Raw genomic sequence first — 17800 nt, forward strand, 5'->3', positions numbered from 1 at the left:
GGCTCCTTCTTCATCTGCTAACGTAAATCCTCTTATTCCAGAAGAAAAGATCCCAAGCCTGAATTTTCATATCTTCACTTCAAAGAATATTGTTCAGTGAAAAAATGACGGATTCATCTTCGAAGCTTGTGTATTTTGTAATATTTCCCCTGATTTTGCTATGTGGGCTTGTGATTATACTGAACCAGAAGCCTTCTAGCTGGCTCCCATCATCATCTTCTGCAATATCGAAGAAAGGAGTGAAGCCTTCAGACGTTAGTGGGCCGTCTCCGGCCGCTGCGCCTGAGGTGGATCAGCCACCACCGGTAAGGCCACACTTTTAGTTTCAATCACCTCTGCCATGGTTAAAACTTTGCTAAATATGGACTAGTTATGAAATGTATAGCAGATGACGGAGAATCAATACACGAGAGAATTCAGCGATTTGGAGAAGGTGGAGGGCGGTCTAGCTCGAGCTCGGGCAACAATTCAAGAAGCTCGACGAAACAACGAAACGTCGTATGATCCAGACTATGTTCCCACTGGCCCTGTGTATAGAGATCCCATATCTTTTCACAGGTAATAGTTTGATCTTGAAAACGTTACGTGGATGACTTGATAAAGTTAAGGTGTCCAATTAATTAAGAATCTGATTCGATATTAATATCCGAACCTGTGTAGGAGCTACATAGAAATGGAGAGCTTGTTCAAAATATACGTGTACGAAGATGGGGAGCCACCTCTGTTCCATTACAGCAAGAGCCTTGGGATTCTTGGCATTGAAGGTATACTCATTCATCAACTTGAAATCAGCCGATTCCGCACCGGAGATCCTAGACAGGCACATGTTTATTTCGTGCCAATAAGTATGCAATCCGTAGCCACGTTCGCGTATGAGCGAGGCAACCGTGCTTGGAGTCCGTTGCAGAACGTAGCAAGTGATTATGTGAATCTCATAGCGACCAAGTATCCTTACTGGAATCGAACACTCGGGCACGATCATTTCATTCTTGCTTGCCATGATTGGGTACGTACCACCTCTTGATTTTCTCGTTTCATCAAAAACTGTGTATGTACGTCTAGGCTACAAACGGCTGAATCATTGTGAAACTTCTTGAATCTTGATAGGGACCGACTATTTCTCATGGCGTGCCTTACCTATACAAGAACTCGATTCGAGTTCTATGTAATGCGAACATTACAGAAGGATTCAAGCTCTCCACTGATGTCTCCATGCCAGAGATATATCTCCCCGATGGCACGATGGATGGGCTGATAGGGGGACCGGGGCCTACAGAGCGTTCTGTTCTAGTTTTCTACGCTGGCGGCATCCATGGTGACATTAGGCAAGCTCTAATGGAGAAGTGGAAAGATAAAGATCCAGACGTGCGCATCCACGAGTACCTACCGAGGAACGTGTCTTACTACGGAATGTTCCGGAAGAGCAAGTATTGCATCTGTCCCAGTGGATGGGAAGTAGCTAGCCCAAGAATGGTGGAAGCCCTGTACATGGGATGCGTCCCTGTGCTACTCAAGGACAATTATGCTAAACCGTTTGACGACGTTTTGGATTGGGGCACATTTTCGGTTGATGTTCAGGTGAATGAGATTGCTGATCTGAAGAAGATTTTAACTGCCATTCCTGCAGGTAAGTACATGGAAATGCAAAGGGTGGGTGTTATAGTAAGGAGACATTTCGAGGTTAATTTTCCGCCGAAACGGTTCGACGTTTTTCATATGATCCTCCATTCGGTGTGGCTGAGGAGGATAAATATTCAGCTTAATGATGCACATGAAACTTGAGTGAGTTGCAATTTGCAATAGTGTAGGAATTCTTACTCATTTTGCTGCCTAAATTCCAATCTAACTATCTTATTGTAATGAAATGTTTGATGTAATCATATTCTATGTGCTGTTTATCGATATCAATATTTTATTTTATATAAAAATTTGAGTTTTCTACGGTTGATTTACGATTTTACCCTTCTTTCCATTTACCTTTCTATTAGGTTCATATATATATATATACTAGATAAATATGCGTGCGTTGCACGTGGACAAATAAGTGTATCAAAGTTTACATTTCATTGAATTTCAAAGGATCAAGAAATTACAAGTTCACAAGAGGGAGAGGGAGAAATGTTAGAACGGTTTTAGTTTGGTAGAAGTTCTTAATTTGTAAAAAATTTCAGATATTCAAAACTCTTCGCACGCACGCTCAGACTATCTTTCTAATGTCCACACAATTAGGATACCATCAAGGGACCGTGAAGTACAACGCACCAAGCCTTTGTCAAAAGCAATTGTGCACTCCGCTAGTCATAATGAGTTGCAGCAAGCACATCTTTACGTATTGACAAATGATATTGAGATTGATCCTTATATTGAGTAAGATCCTCAACTTATCAATACTTCCTTGGGAGGCTGTTCTGGGGCTGTGTGGAGCGGTTTTGGAAAGTGCTGAGGGTTGTTTTGAGTTTGCTTCTTTTGTGGAGAATGCTTGTGGCTTTCTCGAGAATATCATGTTCATTATCAAATTTTATTCAACTCATTGCAGACTTGGTATTTTGTGGAGTTGTTTGGAGATTTTTTTTGGGATGTTATGAGACTATTGTGACTTCATTAACTTTATTTATTCTTCTCTATAGGAATGCATGGAATGATATCTTAGAAGATGCACAAGTACTGGAGAAAGTTTATCAGCAAAGCAAGATATTTTGGGTTTGATATGCACGATTATCTATCTTTTTGGGTGTTTTTTTCGTTTTGTAAACTTGGTTCAAAACTTTTTGGCATATTTTATGTCTCGTTTAGTTAATGGTAGATTGTGAATTTTTTGATAAATCGTCTATTGTAATTCAAAGATGTATTTTCTTAATTAATGCTATTTTGGTGATGTTTAGTTTTATTTTATATAAACTGTTTTAATTACTTCAAAGTTTTTTTTCTTAATTATAAAATAATTTAAGTATTAAATATTAAATATAAATCAAAAGTATTTATAATTTCATTATTAATAAAAAAAATATTTTTGCCTAAAAGACAACGGATTTTTCACATTGTCAAAGTGTTGTCAATCTCAAGTGATAACAACGGTTTTTATTTGTTGTAAAACTGTTGTTTATTGCACCCAAAGACAACGGTGTAAAAATGTTGTAAAACCATTGTCTATATCACCCAAAGACAACACATTAAAAATGTTGTCAAACTGTTGTCAAATATACAAAACCACAACAGTGAAAAACCGTTGCACAACTATTGTCGTATATCCAAAGACAACAGTTTTTAACCGTTGTCTATGAGCGCCCCTTTCAACAACAGTTCTTTTAACAACAGTTCTCTGGGGCCTACAACAACGGTTAATAACCGTTGTTAATGACCGTTTTTCTTGTAGTGATTTTTGCCAATGAATACATCTAATTGGAAATGCACGGATTCTCTCGGAAATTGGCACCGATCAGATCAAAAAATTTGAATTTGATATTCAAATTGTATGGTCAAAAGCCAATGCTCAAATCCAATTGTTCAGAAGCTACTGAAGACATGCAGAACTATATGCCCCTTCGGTTAATTGGAGAATAACGATACATGTAACTAATGGAAAGCAGGAATATGAAAATTTCTATGATGAAACTGCGATCCATAAATCCAGATTCTTCTTAAACTACCACCGAAATCAGATAACCATTTGAGGATAAAATAATAAAATAATACAAACCCAACTAAAGTCTCATTTCTTCAGTAGCAAAAAGCTTCTCAAGGGTAGGCTTATCCTTCAAATCTATCTGCAATAAAATACAAAATACCATAGCAATGAATCTAAATTCATAATCAAGAAAACATGCACTACCACAAGTCGAGGAAAAAAAATATCTCATTTTCACTTTGGATTAATCATCCCCTATGGTCCAACTAATTCATCTCCTGAAAGTTTAGAAAACAATAAATTCAAACCCCATGCCACCAAAAACCGTAAACCAAACACAAGAAGATCAGAAAACACATAAAAATCTGAGGAAAAAAAAAGGAGAGAAAGGACCCTGTGAAACCGAAAAGTGAGATTGGTTCCATGTTCAGCAGCTAGTAACATTAGCTCCCTGCCCATCGATTCCTGAAGCATGCATGTTCTGCAATTGATCAATTTAGAAAAACAAATCCTCTGACGAGGCTATAGATTTCAGGAGGTTGTCGATAAGACACCTCCTGATTTTCGACTCACCCCATGTGATTTCTGGTTTGGAATAGAAAGAGAATACGAAATCAAGACGTAAAAAATTAAATGTAAATACTTCTTAAAACAACCGAATAGATGGAAATGAATTAATGGAAAAGACAAAGTTAATACTTAATTAATCATCAAAGAAAAATCACAATTCAAACTCCTATATAAATGTTAGAGTAGATGCCCTGCAAGCCAAATGTTGGTCAGGGATTTTATTGACTCAAGTATAATAAAAATCTTTATTTTAATATAATTAATCTTTTATCTGGCATTTTCTTTATCTTTATACTCATGCAAGTTGCATAGATAAAAACCTTGAATATACTATAGTAAGATATGAGGTTGTACATATGATGACAATCATGAAACACATATTATTAATTACTGTATATTCTAAATCAAGTTCCTAGTCGATTGGGCAGTCCAAAATAAGGATAAGGATCGCTCGAGCTCGAGACTAGAATCTGTAATGATGTGTACCACGTTTCATTGGTATGGACATAGGAATGTTCAATCATACAGATTGGTGCTCATACGATGAGTTCACTGAACTACCCTCCCTCGGACTTCCCAAGTGGTTATCATTCATCAAGTGGATTAGTCCGTGGTTATGGTTGTACACCATTAGTCCTTACGACCCGGAACAACACTGAGGCTCTACATGCTAGGACTTTACTTTGACTCATTTACCAACTCTATGAGGGTCATCAGGTGGCGAAGTTGGGTACAGTTGCGACACATGTAGGAGCCAGTGCATTGTAGTCGGGGATTCACTGCTCACCTACGGGTGTGGATATCCTATGTGATCAAGTGAGATAATAGTGCATGTAATCTCTGGCCAGAGTGTAAGATGTGTAGTAGAGTAAAATGTTTACCAAGTTACACATGCGATGCCACTATGTATTCTAAAAGCATCACATCGTTATCGAAATTCACATGCAACCCTCGATGAACCAATGGTTGCAGTTTCGATCGGGATATATGAGATGAAGGGACTGTACTTTACGTTAACCATAATCGACTGGTTCTTGCAGACACTATCAGTGATACCTAGGGAATCATGGGGCGGTGTTACTTAACGCTCTTACCATGATTCGATGGGTTAAATCAGAAATGAGTTCTGACATTTTATGATCAAGAAGTTGATGCATAGAATTAGGCTAATAAGGGTAAGCCTGGACCCACAGCTAGCTGTATCCCTGAACCATTGAGGGTTACACAAGTACTGGTTTTCCTGTTCCCGTTGAGATAATAAATTCAAAGAGTTGAATTTATGATAAACAAATTTGACTGAATCGATAGATAAACTTTATAAATGGTTTATAAAAGCTTATAGAAATTTTGAGAGAAAAAATTAATTAAAAGAGTTTAATTAATTTTTTCGAGTTGGACTCGAATTTAAGGACTCACTCAATATATATATAAATACATATATATAGATATATATATATACGATATATATATATATAAGGATATATATAATAAATATATATTTATGGGTGTGGGACCTTATGTTTATAATAATATATTATATATATATATATATTATATTATTATATTAAATAAAAAAAAGAAAGAAAAATAATTTAATGAGTTGTCGGGAGACAACTCATTAAATACATTGCAATTGTGAATTGCAATAATAGAGAGATTGATTGCTTGGTTTTTCCTTCGGCTTCCTCTCTGCTCTCTCTGTTTCGCTCTGGTCTGAAGAATTGATACGATCAATTCTTAAATTCAATTTTTCTATTCGTTAAATTTCTTCTTCTTTTAAATGCGAATTAGAAGAGGAACAGGAAATCCGGTTATGGACCTGATTTGAAGAAAGGTGAAAAATCCAGTTGATGGTTCGTAGGGATATACAAGAAGAGCTATTTTCGATTTTTCGAAATAGTTGGAGCCATCGTCAATCTTTTATGATTGATAGGTATAAATCTTTAACACCCTACGCAAATTTATTTAAACTGTATGAGTGCCCAAGAAAATTTTGAACGTCAAAATTAATTTTTAAACTTCCGCTGCGTTTTGGGCACGTTAGAGATCCGAGATCCAACAGTGGTATCAGAGCCAAGTTCTCTATATCGTATGGTTTATTTCATGTTGAGTATTTTTAATTTCTAACCGCATAAAAAAATATTTCAAAATCGCTACACCATAAAATTTATTTTTATAGAATTTAAAATATATATATAGATATATGTATGTATATATATATATATATTACGATACATATATATGTACGTATATAGATATATATTATAAAATATATAGATATATGTATGTATAATTTTGTTTCCCTGCACACCAGTGTGCAGGGATTTTTTGTACACCATGTGATGTTCCCGCGAACATTTGATTTTTTTTTCAGATGTTCGCGCGAACATCACGCGGTGCACACAAAATTCCTGCACACTGGTGTGCAGTGGATCATGATTGTATGTATATATATATATATTAAGATATATATATATGTACGTATATAGATATATATAATAATAATATATATATATGGATATATATTATTATTATCTTATATATGTAGAGCCGTCAACTTGGGTCGGGCCTGTCGGGTTGGCCCGCCCCGCCAAGTAATTTAGGTGGGTTGGGTTGCCATTTTGGCAACCCATTTGATAGCGGGCCTACACGGGTCAGCCCGTGCGGACCGCGGGCTTGGGCGGGGCGGGCTTGGCGGACTCGGGTTGGCCCGCGGGTTCAGATTAAAAAAATTAAAAAATTAAAAATTAAATTTATGTTAGAAAACATAAAATAATATGGGCATGACCTAATTTTGTTCACAGTCTTGTTTGTTTTTTCTCTCCATCAGCCGTCATCTGTTCCTCTTTTCATTTCTTCCTCTCGCCATTTCGATTCTATATGGTCTGAAATCTGCACTATCAAGTATCAACCGAGGGCATCAATACTCAATAGTACCACACCATCACACTCCGCTATAGCCCACCGCACGCCGCTGTCTAGCCGCTTGCAACTCCGGGAGTTCATCAATCATAGCTCGGTTGTAGTCTTGTAGACTTGTAGTCCGTATGTACAGTACTCTCTATTTTACTTTGAATCTTTATTAGTGTTATTATTAATTATTTCAGTATCATGGCCGTGGGTTGCTGAAATCTTAATGGAGAAGAAAAGCTTATGTTGTTTTTTTTGTGCAAGAAACTCGAGAAATGGAACCAAAAAGGGGCGTGAATGCGTGGCTCGTTCCTCCGACTCCAATTTTCCAGTGATGATATTTTGTTTAGATAAATAATTTTCCTTACACATATAAACCGAAGAACTAGAAGTATAGGCTCAAAGTTAATACTCACTTAAGATGTTTGATTGTGTATTAGATGATAAAGCCCAATAAAAAACAATTGAAATTCGAAACCCACTTAAAAAATTAACCGAATATTCTGATTTTTATTCCAAGTGGATGCAGTTTTGAAATTTATATTGATTGGTTGAAACTTATTGTTATTATTTTTCTAATTACAGATTAATATTTGATAAAGCCCAATAAAAAACAATTGAAATTCGAAACCCACTTAAAGAATTAACCGAACATTATGATTTTTATTCCAAGTGGATGTAGTTTTGAAAATTATATTGATTGGTTGAAACTTATTGTTATTATTTTTCTAATTACAGATTAATATTTGAAATGGGCTCATCACAAAATCAAGGTATTAATTTAGATGTTGATGACTTGGAAAGTGCTAAGCATGATGAAGTGTCAACTAAAAAGTCTAAAGAAACTTCTGATATTTGGATTCATTTTAAGAAACTCAAAGGGATTGATAATACAGATAAAGCTGAATGTAATGGGTGCAAAAAACATTATAAATGTGGTGGTAAACAATATGGGACTTCTACATTGTCACTACAAGAAAAATGTAAAACAACAACGGCTTTTATCCGTTGTTAAAGGCAATAAAAAACTGTTGTTAAAGCTTGTGTTGTTAAAGAGAGCGCTCAAAGACAACGGTTTTTAACCGTTGTCTCTTAAGGAAAAGACAACAGTTTTACAACGGTGAAAAACCGTTGTCTTTTCTTTCAATGACAACGGTTTTTTACTGTTGTCTTTGAGCGCGTTTTTTAAATAACAAGACTTTTAACAACCGTTTTAAACTATCTACGACAACAGTTAAAAAACGTTGTCTTTTTCAGATAAATAACAAAAAAAATTAAAATTTAATACACAAATTTGCAGTATTATAAATTATTCAAAATACAAAAATAAAATTTAATAAACAATTTTATAACCTTTAAAAATAAGATTTACAACATTCTAAAAAATAATACAACCAAAAAAGTGACAAGAATATACTAATAACCAAATATAAAGAGGCTGCACTGCAACTCCCAGAGCTCCTTCACTTGCTGAATTCTTTCTATTTTTTTCAGCTTCCCAGAATTTTTCCCAATACTCTTGAAGACCCATGTTCAAAATAAAAATATATAATATAAATTAGAAACCATAATTATAAACCAAATTGTCTTTTGCATTAACAAATAATATTTTCAAACTCATAAATTAGTTTAGAGAAAATCTATGTATCAACTACAAAAAGTTCAAAAAATAAAAAAAAACTATAAAATTTATTTAGGTTTAATAACCTAGAATTCAAAGTTAAAAAGATCCTGAGTGGAGCATAATTGATATCTCAGGCCCTTTAAATATATAAATTACCTCAAGAATCAATTCACATATGCTTCAAAAACTAAAGGAAGTAACAACATGAAACATACCTTAAAACTTGCACATTTGACGAAGCAATTAAATGGACAAGCAAAGTCCTCTGTCACTGCATGTTACAAGACTAACTCAAGCTTCTTGTAAATCTTCGCAGAAAAACATTAATCTTAATTTTTTAAAAAAGAATCCAGCATAAATCCAACTTCCAAAAAACTAAAACAAAAAGGAATGCGTGAATTAATGATCACCAAATGGATATTCAGCTAATAGTTAATGATTACGCATCATATATATGCATTATTATTATTATTATTATTATTATTAATCTTATTATTAATCTTATTATATTTTTAAAAAACGATATTCTCGAAGGCGCTACAAATTTAACATTTTCCCATTTGGTCAGATCGATGGGAATAAGCTCAATATATATTTTATCCCATGCATTGAATAATATTAAAAATAGTATTTAAAGAAACCTTTTCTATTCTGCTCATTTGCTTCTCAGTTTAAAAATTAGCAGAATCATAAGATCCATCTCCCCATATGTGTACGCAACGCTTCAAATGGATAGAACATGCACAAAGAAGCAGAACTCTGGGTATAACTATTGTTGAATTATTCGTCGTATACATCACGAACTTTAGCTTACATACCTCACAAACCCAGCTAGAATCTCACACTTGTAGCAGTTCAACATCTTATTCCACAGCACATCTCGATAATCGAACACCATCAGCTTTGCGATTTTACGTGTGCTTTTCGGGACCTCTCTCATCTGAGGGCAGGATGGAATTATAGTGTCCGCCTCATCGCCTGTAAGATATAGCCTACCCAAGTCATGATCTGCTTCCATTTTGCTCAACTCTCTGATAAAGCAGAAGAATTTTTCAATTGTGGATTTATTTAAGTTTAATGATTGAAATAAACGACAGAGAAAGTAAAAGAACTTGAAAGTTGAAACAGAAAATTTGAAATCGATGCATAAATTCATCAAGCAAAAGCTACCAACGGGTAATTTTTATGAAAATATGGATGTAATTCAAACAAGAAAAAAACGTAATAAAATCATGGTATTGTCTTATTATATGTATTACCATTCCAAGAAGCATCTCCAGCTCTAAACCTTGAATTCGATTAGTAATTAATCAAAGCTGGTTGTTTTTAGAATTAGGAATAAAAAGAAGAGCTAGCTAGCCACAATCTAATTAATAAAGATCAGATACCTAAAGTTATAGTACTGATCATGCCTTTCATGATGACAACTTGAGAGTATAGGGAATTGGCTCGGGCTACAATATATATTCCGATGTAATCGGTTTTGGAGAAACCTGTGATCTATGATCCCTGCAATGAACCAGTATTGCTAAAGATACAGAAAGCTCGAAACACTTGTTAAATCAGGTTTGAAAATGGAGCCGATCCATCGATATTAATTAGAGCTTGAAAGAAGCTAACTATATATAGAGGTACCTTGATTGGGTTCTTCAATTTTCTTGCTCCTGAACATCTGCAGAATTACAAATAAAATTTGATCACCACCAACTCCAGAATTGAAAGAAAATATATATATATTTAAATATTATAACCCAATTCATGCATACTTGCAAATGGCTCTTGACATGTGCAATATTCAGTCCTTTAATGTTTATCAACCGCATCACTAACTTTGGTGTTGCTCCTGCAACAAAACCCCAAAAACAAGAAACATAAATAATAAATAACCCAAAAACAATATATATATATATTTTACCGATGAAGAGATTTTCAAATCTCACTCAGTCACTCTCTTGTCCTCCGAGCCTTTCCTCTCTTGTCCTCCAAGCATTTCCACAACCTGCTCAAAGAGAAGATGAAGATCAAGTGTCCACCGAAGCCTAGGCGACTTCGATCGAACATAAGGCCTCACCAATGACTTCTTGTTGCTGATGATCTCTTCAACTATGCTGTTACTTGAACTTCCTCCATCTTTTAGCTTGCAGTTTTCATCCATCGATGTATACTTATCGTCTTCTCTACAAGGGCTAGTGACCTTGGAACACTCTGTGTCACCACTTCCTTCCATCAAATCATTCTATTTTGTTACGTTCAAGAAAATGAGAGTTTGGAACTAAAAATAGCAAAGGGTATGCACATATCATATCGATAGTTCACAGTACTAGCTATATTAATTAAAGCAGCATGCCTCAGGTGCCAACTTCCTGCGAGAGTATTCATGCATGCATATTAATTATATTAGTTGGAAACAAACCGACATAATTAATTAAAGAAGCCCAAGCCCGGAACTTTAATAAGCATGTATATTCTATTAGAAAAACGTTTTAGCTAGTTAATGGATTAATCAATTAAGTGCAAAAGTCTATGCCAGGTTTCAAAGTTATTTCCTCATACACTCGCAATTAATTCAAGAAAACTAATAACAAAGTCTTGACATGATCAGTAAAGAAATCTACCAGAAGAATTTTTCAATTGTGGATTTATTTAAGTTTAATGATTGAAATAAACGGCAGAGAAAGTAAAAGAACTTGAAAGTTGAAATAGAAAATTTGAAATCGATGCATAAATTCATCAAGCACAAGCTACAAATGGTAATTTTTATGAAAATATGGATGTAATTCAAACAAGGAAAAAACGTAATATGAAATTAAAGTTGCACATTAATTCTTCTTGGAATGGAATTTACTGAAACGACGGGTAAAGAGTCGATTTGCACGCTTAGAACTCAAAATAAACAACATCGAGAAGACCAAAAAATTAGCTGGAATCGAATTCCATTTGCACGCACAGAAACAGACCTTGAGCAATGTATACCTCACGAAACCAACTTGATTTTCACATTATATGTTGAAATAAAACACTTAAAAATCCTTAAACTCAAAATACAAAAAGCTGGAATTGAGTAAGCGGCTATACTCACCGGAAAATTCTGAATCGCCTCCGAAAAATGTTGAAAAGGTGCTGGGTAGGTTCGAAACTCTCCTAAGATCGAACACAAACATCTCACGACCTTGAAACCCCAATAATTGACCTAATATCAGTAATAAATAAGAAAAATTTTGTGAGTGAAAGTTTACGCAAAAACAGGTCATGAAAAGCCCTAAATACAATTTCTGAGATTTGATTTAGGGCTTATGGCCATGGCGGAGCACTGTACATACGGTGGATGAGATGGGCCAAAACCGGGATATGAATCCATGCAAGAGATAGAGAAGAGTCACCACTGAAGCCCGACCGAGCTGCTCTGGAGAAGGAAGAGGTTGGAGTTATGGCCGAAGAGAAGGCCATATTGGTTGAAGTGTGAGAATGAGAGTTGGGCGTTTTACAATTGAAGTGGGCTTCAATAAAAGCCCAAAGACAACCTCTCTTAAAATATGCTGTCTTCTATCTTAAAAAAACGGACATAGACAACGGTTTTATAAAACTGTTGTCTTTTCTCAATAAAAAAACGCTCATAGACAACAGTCCTCCAAAACCGTTGTCGTAGGCCCAAAATAAACGCTCATAGACAACAGTTTTAAATAACTGTTGTCTTATAGCCTAAAACGACAACGGTTTTAAATAAAATGTTGTCTTTTTTATTGAGACAACGCTAAAACACAATGGTTTTAACTAAAACCATTGTTATAAAGTGAAAGACAACGATTTTGACGTAAAAACGTTGTCTATTGAGTGTTGTTGATGGGAATTTTTCTTGTAGTGTGTGGCGCCATCTTAAAACTTGCAAAAAATTGAAGTTCCATGATATAGGACAAATGATTCTTGATGAAGATGGAAAGATGAAGTCTCGGAAAGTAGACCAAAAGATTGGTCGTGAGTTACTGATTTGTGCAATCATTAGACATGATTTACAATTTTCATTTGTTGAATATTCTGGTATTAGAGCTTGGATGAAGCATGTAAATCCTGATGGTACTTTTATTTTTAGAAACACTGTTGTTTCTGATATTAACCGAATCTATATAAGGGAGAAACAGAAACTTAAGCATGTTTTGGCTACTATTCATAACAGAGTTTGTTTAACTTCTGATTTGTGGACGGCATGTACTAGTGAAAGTTATATTTGCTTGACTGCACATTTTGTTGATGAAGATTGAAAATTGAACAGTAAAATACTTAATTTTTCTCATATGCCTCCTCCACACTCAGGAGTGGAATTAGCTGCAAAATTGTTTGAATTTTTGAAGGAATGGGGCTTTGAGAAAAAGATTTTCTCTTTAACATTGGATAATGCATCTAATAATGACAGCATGCAAGTTCGTTTGAAAGAGCAACTTTCTTTGCATGATAGCTTATTGCGCGATGGTGAGTTTTTTCATGTTTGTTGTTCCGCTCATATATTAAATCTAATTGTCCAAGAAGGTTTGAAAGTTGCTACTGTTGCTTTGAATAAAATTAGAGAGTCTGTCAAGTATGTTAAGGGTTCGGAGACTAGGTTGAAGAAGTTTCAAGAATGTGTACAAGCAGTTGGTAACATTGATAGTAGAATTGGCTTGCAATTGGATTTGTCTACTCGTTGGAACTCAACATATTTAATGTTGGAAAGTGCTCTCAAATATAAAAAAAGCTTTTGCTTCTCTTCAATTCAATGATAAGAATTATAAATCTTGCCCTTCAAGTGAAGAGTGGCAAAGGGGAGAGAAAATATGTGAGTTCCTTGAGCCATTTTATGACACTACAAATTTAATCTCTGGTTTTTCTTATCCTACGTCAAATTTGTATTTTATGCAAATTTGGAAGATTGAAGTTTTGCTGAAGGAAAACTTATTGAATGAAGATGAGGTGATAAGTAATATGTGTACAAGAATTATGGAGAAGTTTGAAAAGTATTGGACTCAGTATAGCACGGTGCTTGCATTTGGGGCTATTCTTGACCCACGAATAAAGCTTTCAATGTTGGAGTTTTATTATTCGAAGGTGGAGAGTGATTTTGTCAAATGCCAACAGAAAATGAGACTTGTGAAGACAAAATTGTATAAGCTTTTTGACCAATATTCTGATTCTAACCAGTCAAGTTCTTCGCGACCACAATCTTTTACCACACACTTACATTTGAAAAGTGTGGGAGGAGTTAAAGGAAAGAGCAAAAGAATCTTTGATGTAAGTATTATAATATTTTTTTTCATGCATTCTGTAATTGATTTATAATTTTTTGTTATAATTATTCTAATTAATGTAGGAAATGATGGCATATGAGAGCCAAACAATTACAAGTGCTGGAAAATCCCAATTGGATCTCTATTTGGAGGAGCCAAAACTTGAATTTGCATATAATCAAGATTTGGATGTTTTGGAGCATTGGAAGAATCAAAAGCATCGGTACCCAACCCTTTCAATTATGGCATGTGATGTTTTGGCTATTCCTATAACTACTGTTGCATCAGAATAAGCTTTTTCTATTGGTGGTCGTGTTCTTACTAAGTATAGAAGTTCCACTCTTCCTGAAAACATGCAAGCTCTTATTTGCACTCGCAATTGGCTACATGGTTTTGCTATTGGTAATTTTGCTTCCAAATTTTTTAATTATGTTCTTGAGTCTTGGTTTAGTTGTAAATTGATATATTAATTTATTGTGATTTTAATTTTTAACTACTTTTATTTTTGTGTATTTTATTTGTAGATAAAGGTAATGAAGGCACTTCTATTATTACATCAACTTTGTCCAATCAAGGATCCAATGTTGAAGAGGATATTGATGAAGACACTGAATATAAAATCGATGAAGGAGAAGAATTTGATATGGATGACATCATGGTTGATGAAATTTGAAGAATACTAACTTTATTGAACTTTTGGCTTATGAATTCTTTTAAATTTTAATTACTTCGTTGAATTATTTGGTCATGTACTATTGAAATTTATGCTTTATGGACTATTTTATGGTGAGGACTATGAATTATGATGATCATTAATTAGTTACATGTGGTCATGTCGTATGATTTACTTTGTTGAATTTTTTTTGGTGGGTTGGCCCGCCTAACCCGCAACCCGCCATGGGTTGGGTTGGGTTGAGATTTTTCAGTCCATCAAATTGGTGGGCCGTCTCGCCCCGCTTTGCCCCGCCAAATGGCGGGTTTTTGGTGGGCCAGCCCGCCCCGCCATGGGCCGGCCCGTTTGACAGTACTATATATATGTATAGATATGTGTATATATTTATTACGATATATATACATATATAGATATATATATATTGTTATTATATATATTATTATATATAGATATGTGTATATATATGCATTATGATATGTATATATAAACATATATAGATATATACATATATATAATAAAATAATAATCGTAATCATGCTTTGCATTTAATGCAAAGCATGATTACCGAAACAGCAATTGGGCCGAATTATTCGGGCAGTGTTCGGTCAGTAGGTGTAGGGGTGAGTCTGAAAATGTTTCGGACAGCCTTACACATATACATATTTTTCGAAAAGAGTTTCGGATCCGATGCGATTTTATAAAATATTTTTTTATGAAATAAATAATTAGAATATGATTTTAATTATTTATAGTAAAAGGGTTTTACAAGAAAATCAATTAGTTTATTTAATTTGTTAATTCATTTAATAATTATTGCGGTTAGTGATAAAATTACAAGATACATAAAATTGATGAGTTATATAATATGTGATATTATATGCGTGAAGGATGATCGAGAGCCATGACCAATGTGCTAGGTGTATGTTAGAATATTTTTCATGTCTCAACTTGTATAATTTTATTTGATAAAATTAAAGTGAGCCTGGTTTATGGCTCATTCCCACCCCTTGATATGTATCCCTTATGTGTCATGGCTATTCAAATGTAAATATTTGTAATAGTGGGAGATCAAGATTGGAAGATGGTGGGCCCGATGATCAAGATGACGACATATAAAATATTGGAAACTTATGTAATAAGTTGCATTTGCATCCCTGCATTTACCTAGGATTTGGACCTTGATCCATGCTTGGCTCGCATGAATCAAATAGTATTGGCAATCGATCATCCTTATTTAATTGTCATATTATGATATATACGATATATAGTAATATGCATGTATGTATATTATTCGATAATATAGTTGCATGAATCCGGCAAACATACAAAATCATGGCACACGATTTTAAATAAAATGATGAGACAATTTCAAAAATAAAATCCCTTATTTTGAATATGATTCAAAATTTATATCAAGCCATAAAAGTAAAAATTAAAAGAGTTTAATTTATTCTTGTCTTCCATCAACGGTGGTTGCATGATGAACGCTACCCGCGGTCAGTGTCTGGCTCATATTATTGGGGAGACCTGGACGCCGGAAAGCTGTGACTTCCACTGACATAGGTGATGTGAATTGGGTGGAACTCCCATGACTTCGGCTCATATTATTGAGGAAACTCATGGCGACCGTCCACTACGATTCAACATTGATGGGCCGGCTTGACACTCGAAGATAAACGACGTCATATTATTAGGTCCTTATCAAGAGTGAGACGAAACACGTAGAGGTTGCATGGGGATGCAATTGGGCTTTACCTTTTAAAAATTATGATTGGCTGATATTATTCGGGATCATAGTTGTCTAGATTGGACTCTACGTGCTCACTAAGGAAATATGATTTCCCGTTTTCATCAGAGGGTGGTGAAAATGTAAAAATAGTGGGAGGAAATTTATAAAATTAAAGTCCATATTTTATATCTTATAATTATTTTAAAATAATTAGTAACGATTATCTGTTTTCAATTTTAGTATGTTTAAGATGTCTACAAGCAATCCACTTTCTGCTATTCTCGAACAAAACAAGCTAACCGGACCTAATTATCAAGACTGGCTAAGAAATCTAAAGATTGTTCTGAACTCTGAGAGGATTGCGTATGTTCTTGAAAAGAAGCCACCGAAGGAAGCAGCTCCTAACATCAGTGAGACTGAGTTAGCCAAGCTTGAGAAATGGTGGGACCATGATCTCCAAGCTAAGAGCTACATCCTGGCTTCTATGTCGAATGAACTGCAAAGGCGGTTCGAGGATACTGTGAATGCTGCTGACATTCACTTTCATCTAAAAGAGTTATACGGTGTTCAAACTCGATCAGAAAGACACGCAACTGTGAAAGAACTCATGACTACACGCTTGCGAGAAGGGGCTTCGGTCCATGAGCATGGTGTTAGGATGATTGGGTTAGTTGAGAAATTAGTGGGACTCGATGTGGTTAGGCCTCATGAGCTCTCGACTGATATTCTCTTGTTGTCTTAACCTTCCTCGTTCGACGGATTTGTGGTTAATTTTAATATGAACAAGATAGAGACCACCCTTGAAGAGTTGGTCAATATGCTTGTTAATTATGAGGCCACAATCAAGAAAGAAAAGCCTGTTCTGCTTTTGGGTTCGTCGTCTGGGACAAAAAAGGGAACCCAAAACAAGGAAAAGAAGCGTTCTGCCCCTGCAATTAAGAACAAGCCTAATAAGAAGCCATACAAGAAACCTGCTCAAGGGCCCAAAAGGCCAAATAAATCAGAACAAGTCTGTTTCCACTGCAACAAGCCTGGACATTGGAGGCGTAATTGCACTGAATATCTTGCCCAGAAGCGTTCTAGCCATGGTATGTTTTATATTGAAATTAATATCTCAATGAATTCTTCTTCTTGGGTATTGGATACCAGATGTGGTTCTCATCTATGCAATAATTTGCAGGTGATGACAAGAAGCAAGAAACTTAGAGAAGGTGAGACCTTTCTAAGACATGGAAATGGAGCAAGGGTTGCTGCCAAGACCAAAGGAGATATTATTTTAATATTAAACAATGATTTTAAGTTGCTTTTGAGAGATGTTTTGTATGTTCCTGATTTGGTTAAAAACATTATTTCTATTTCTATGCTTGATAGAGATGATTATTCTTGTATTTTTGCTAAAGGTGTTTGCACTATA

General features: G+C 34.9%; 2 protein-coding genes across 4 annotated transcripts; both read left to right on the plus strand.

Annotated features, from left to right (window-relative positions):
- LOC140892690 (probable glycosyltransferase At5g03795) lies at positions 1-2746 on the plus strand. 3 transcript variants are annotated; one of them, XM_073301650.1, is made up of 5 exons: positions 1-305; positions 386-558; positions 661-1006; positions 1108-1782; positions 2628-2746. In XM_073301650.1, the coding sequence occupies exons 1-4, from the start codon at positions 105-107 to the stop codon at positions 1780-1782; spliced, it is 1395 nt and encodes a 464-aa protein (XP_073157751.1). In that variant the 5' UTR covers positions 1-104; the 3' UTR covers positions 2628-2746. The 3 variants fall into 3 exon arrangements, with proteins under 3 accessions (XP_073157751.1, XP_073157750.1, XP_073157752.1); XM_073301649.1 differs by lacking the exon at positions 2628-2746 and having other exon boundaries at positions 1108-1877; XM_073301651.1 differs by lacking the exon at positions 2628-2746 and having other exon boundaries at positions 389-558; positions 1108-1877.
- A 13890-nt stretch (positions 2747-16636) lies between these two features.
- Positions 16637-17128, plus strand: LOC140889386 (uncharacterized). Its single transcript, XM_073297099.1, has one exon. The coding sequence runs from the start codon at positions 16637-16639 to the stop codon at positions 17126-17128; it is 492 nt and encodes a 163-aa protein (XP_073153200.1).
- Positions 17129-17800: the final 672 nt, after the last annotated feature.

This window comes from Henckelia pumila, chromosome 3 (genome assembly GCF_033568475.1).
Source record: "Henckelia pumila isolate YLH828 chromosome 3, ASM3356847v2, whole genome shotgun sequence".
NCBI classification, from domain to species: Eukaryota; Viridiplantae; Streptophyta; class Magnoliopsida; order Lamiales; family Gesneriaceae; genus Henckelia; species Henckelia pumila.

Coding starts and splice junctions, on each gene's coding strand:
- LOC140892690 (XM_073301650.1), top strand. CDS start 105: ATGACGGATTCATCTTCGAAGCTTGTGTATTTTGTAATATTTCCCCTG. Junction 306..385: donor AGGTGGATCAGCCACCACCG/GTAAGGCCACAC, acceptor TGAAATGTATAG/CAGATGACGGAGAATCAATA. Junction 1,007..1,107: donor TTCTTGCTTGCCATGATTGG/GTACGTACCACC, acceptor GAATCTTGATAG/GGACCGACTATTTCTCATGG.
- LOC140889386 (XM_073297099.1), top strand. CDS start 16,637: ATGTCTACAAGCAATCCACTTTCTGCTATTCTCGAACAAAACAAGCTA.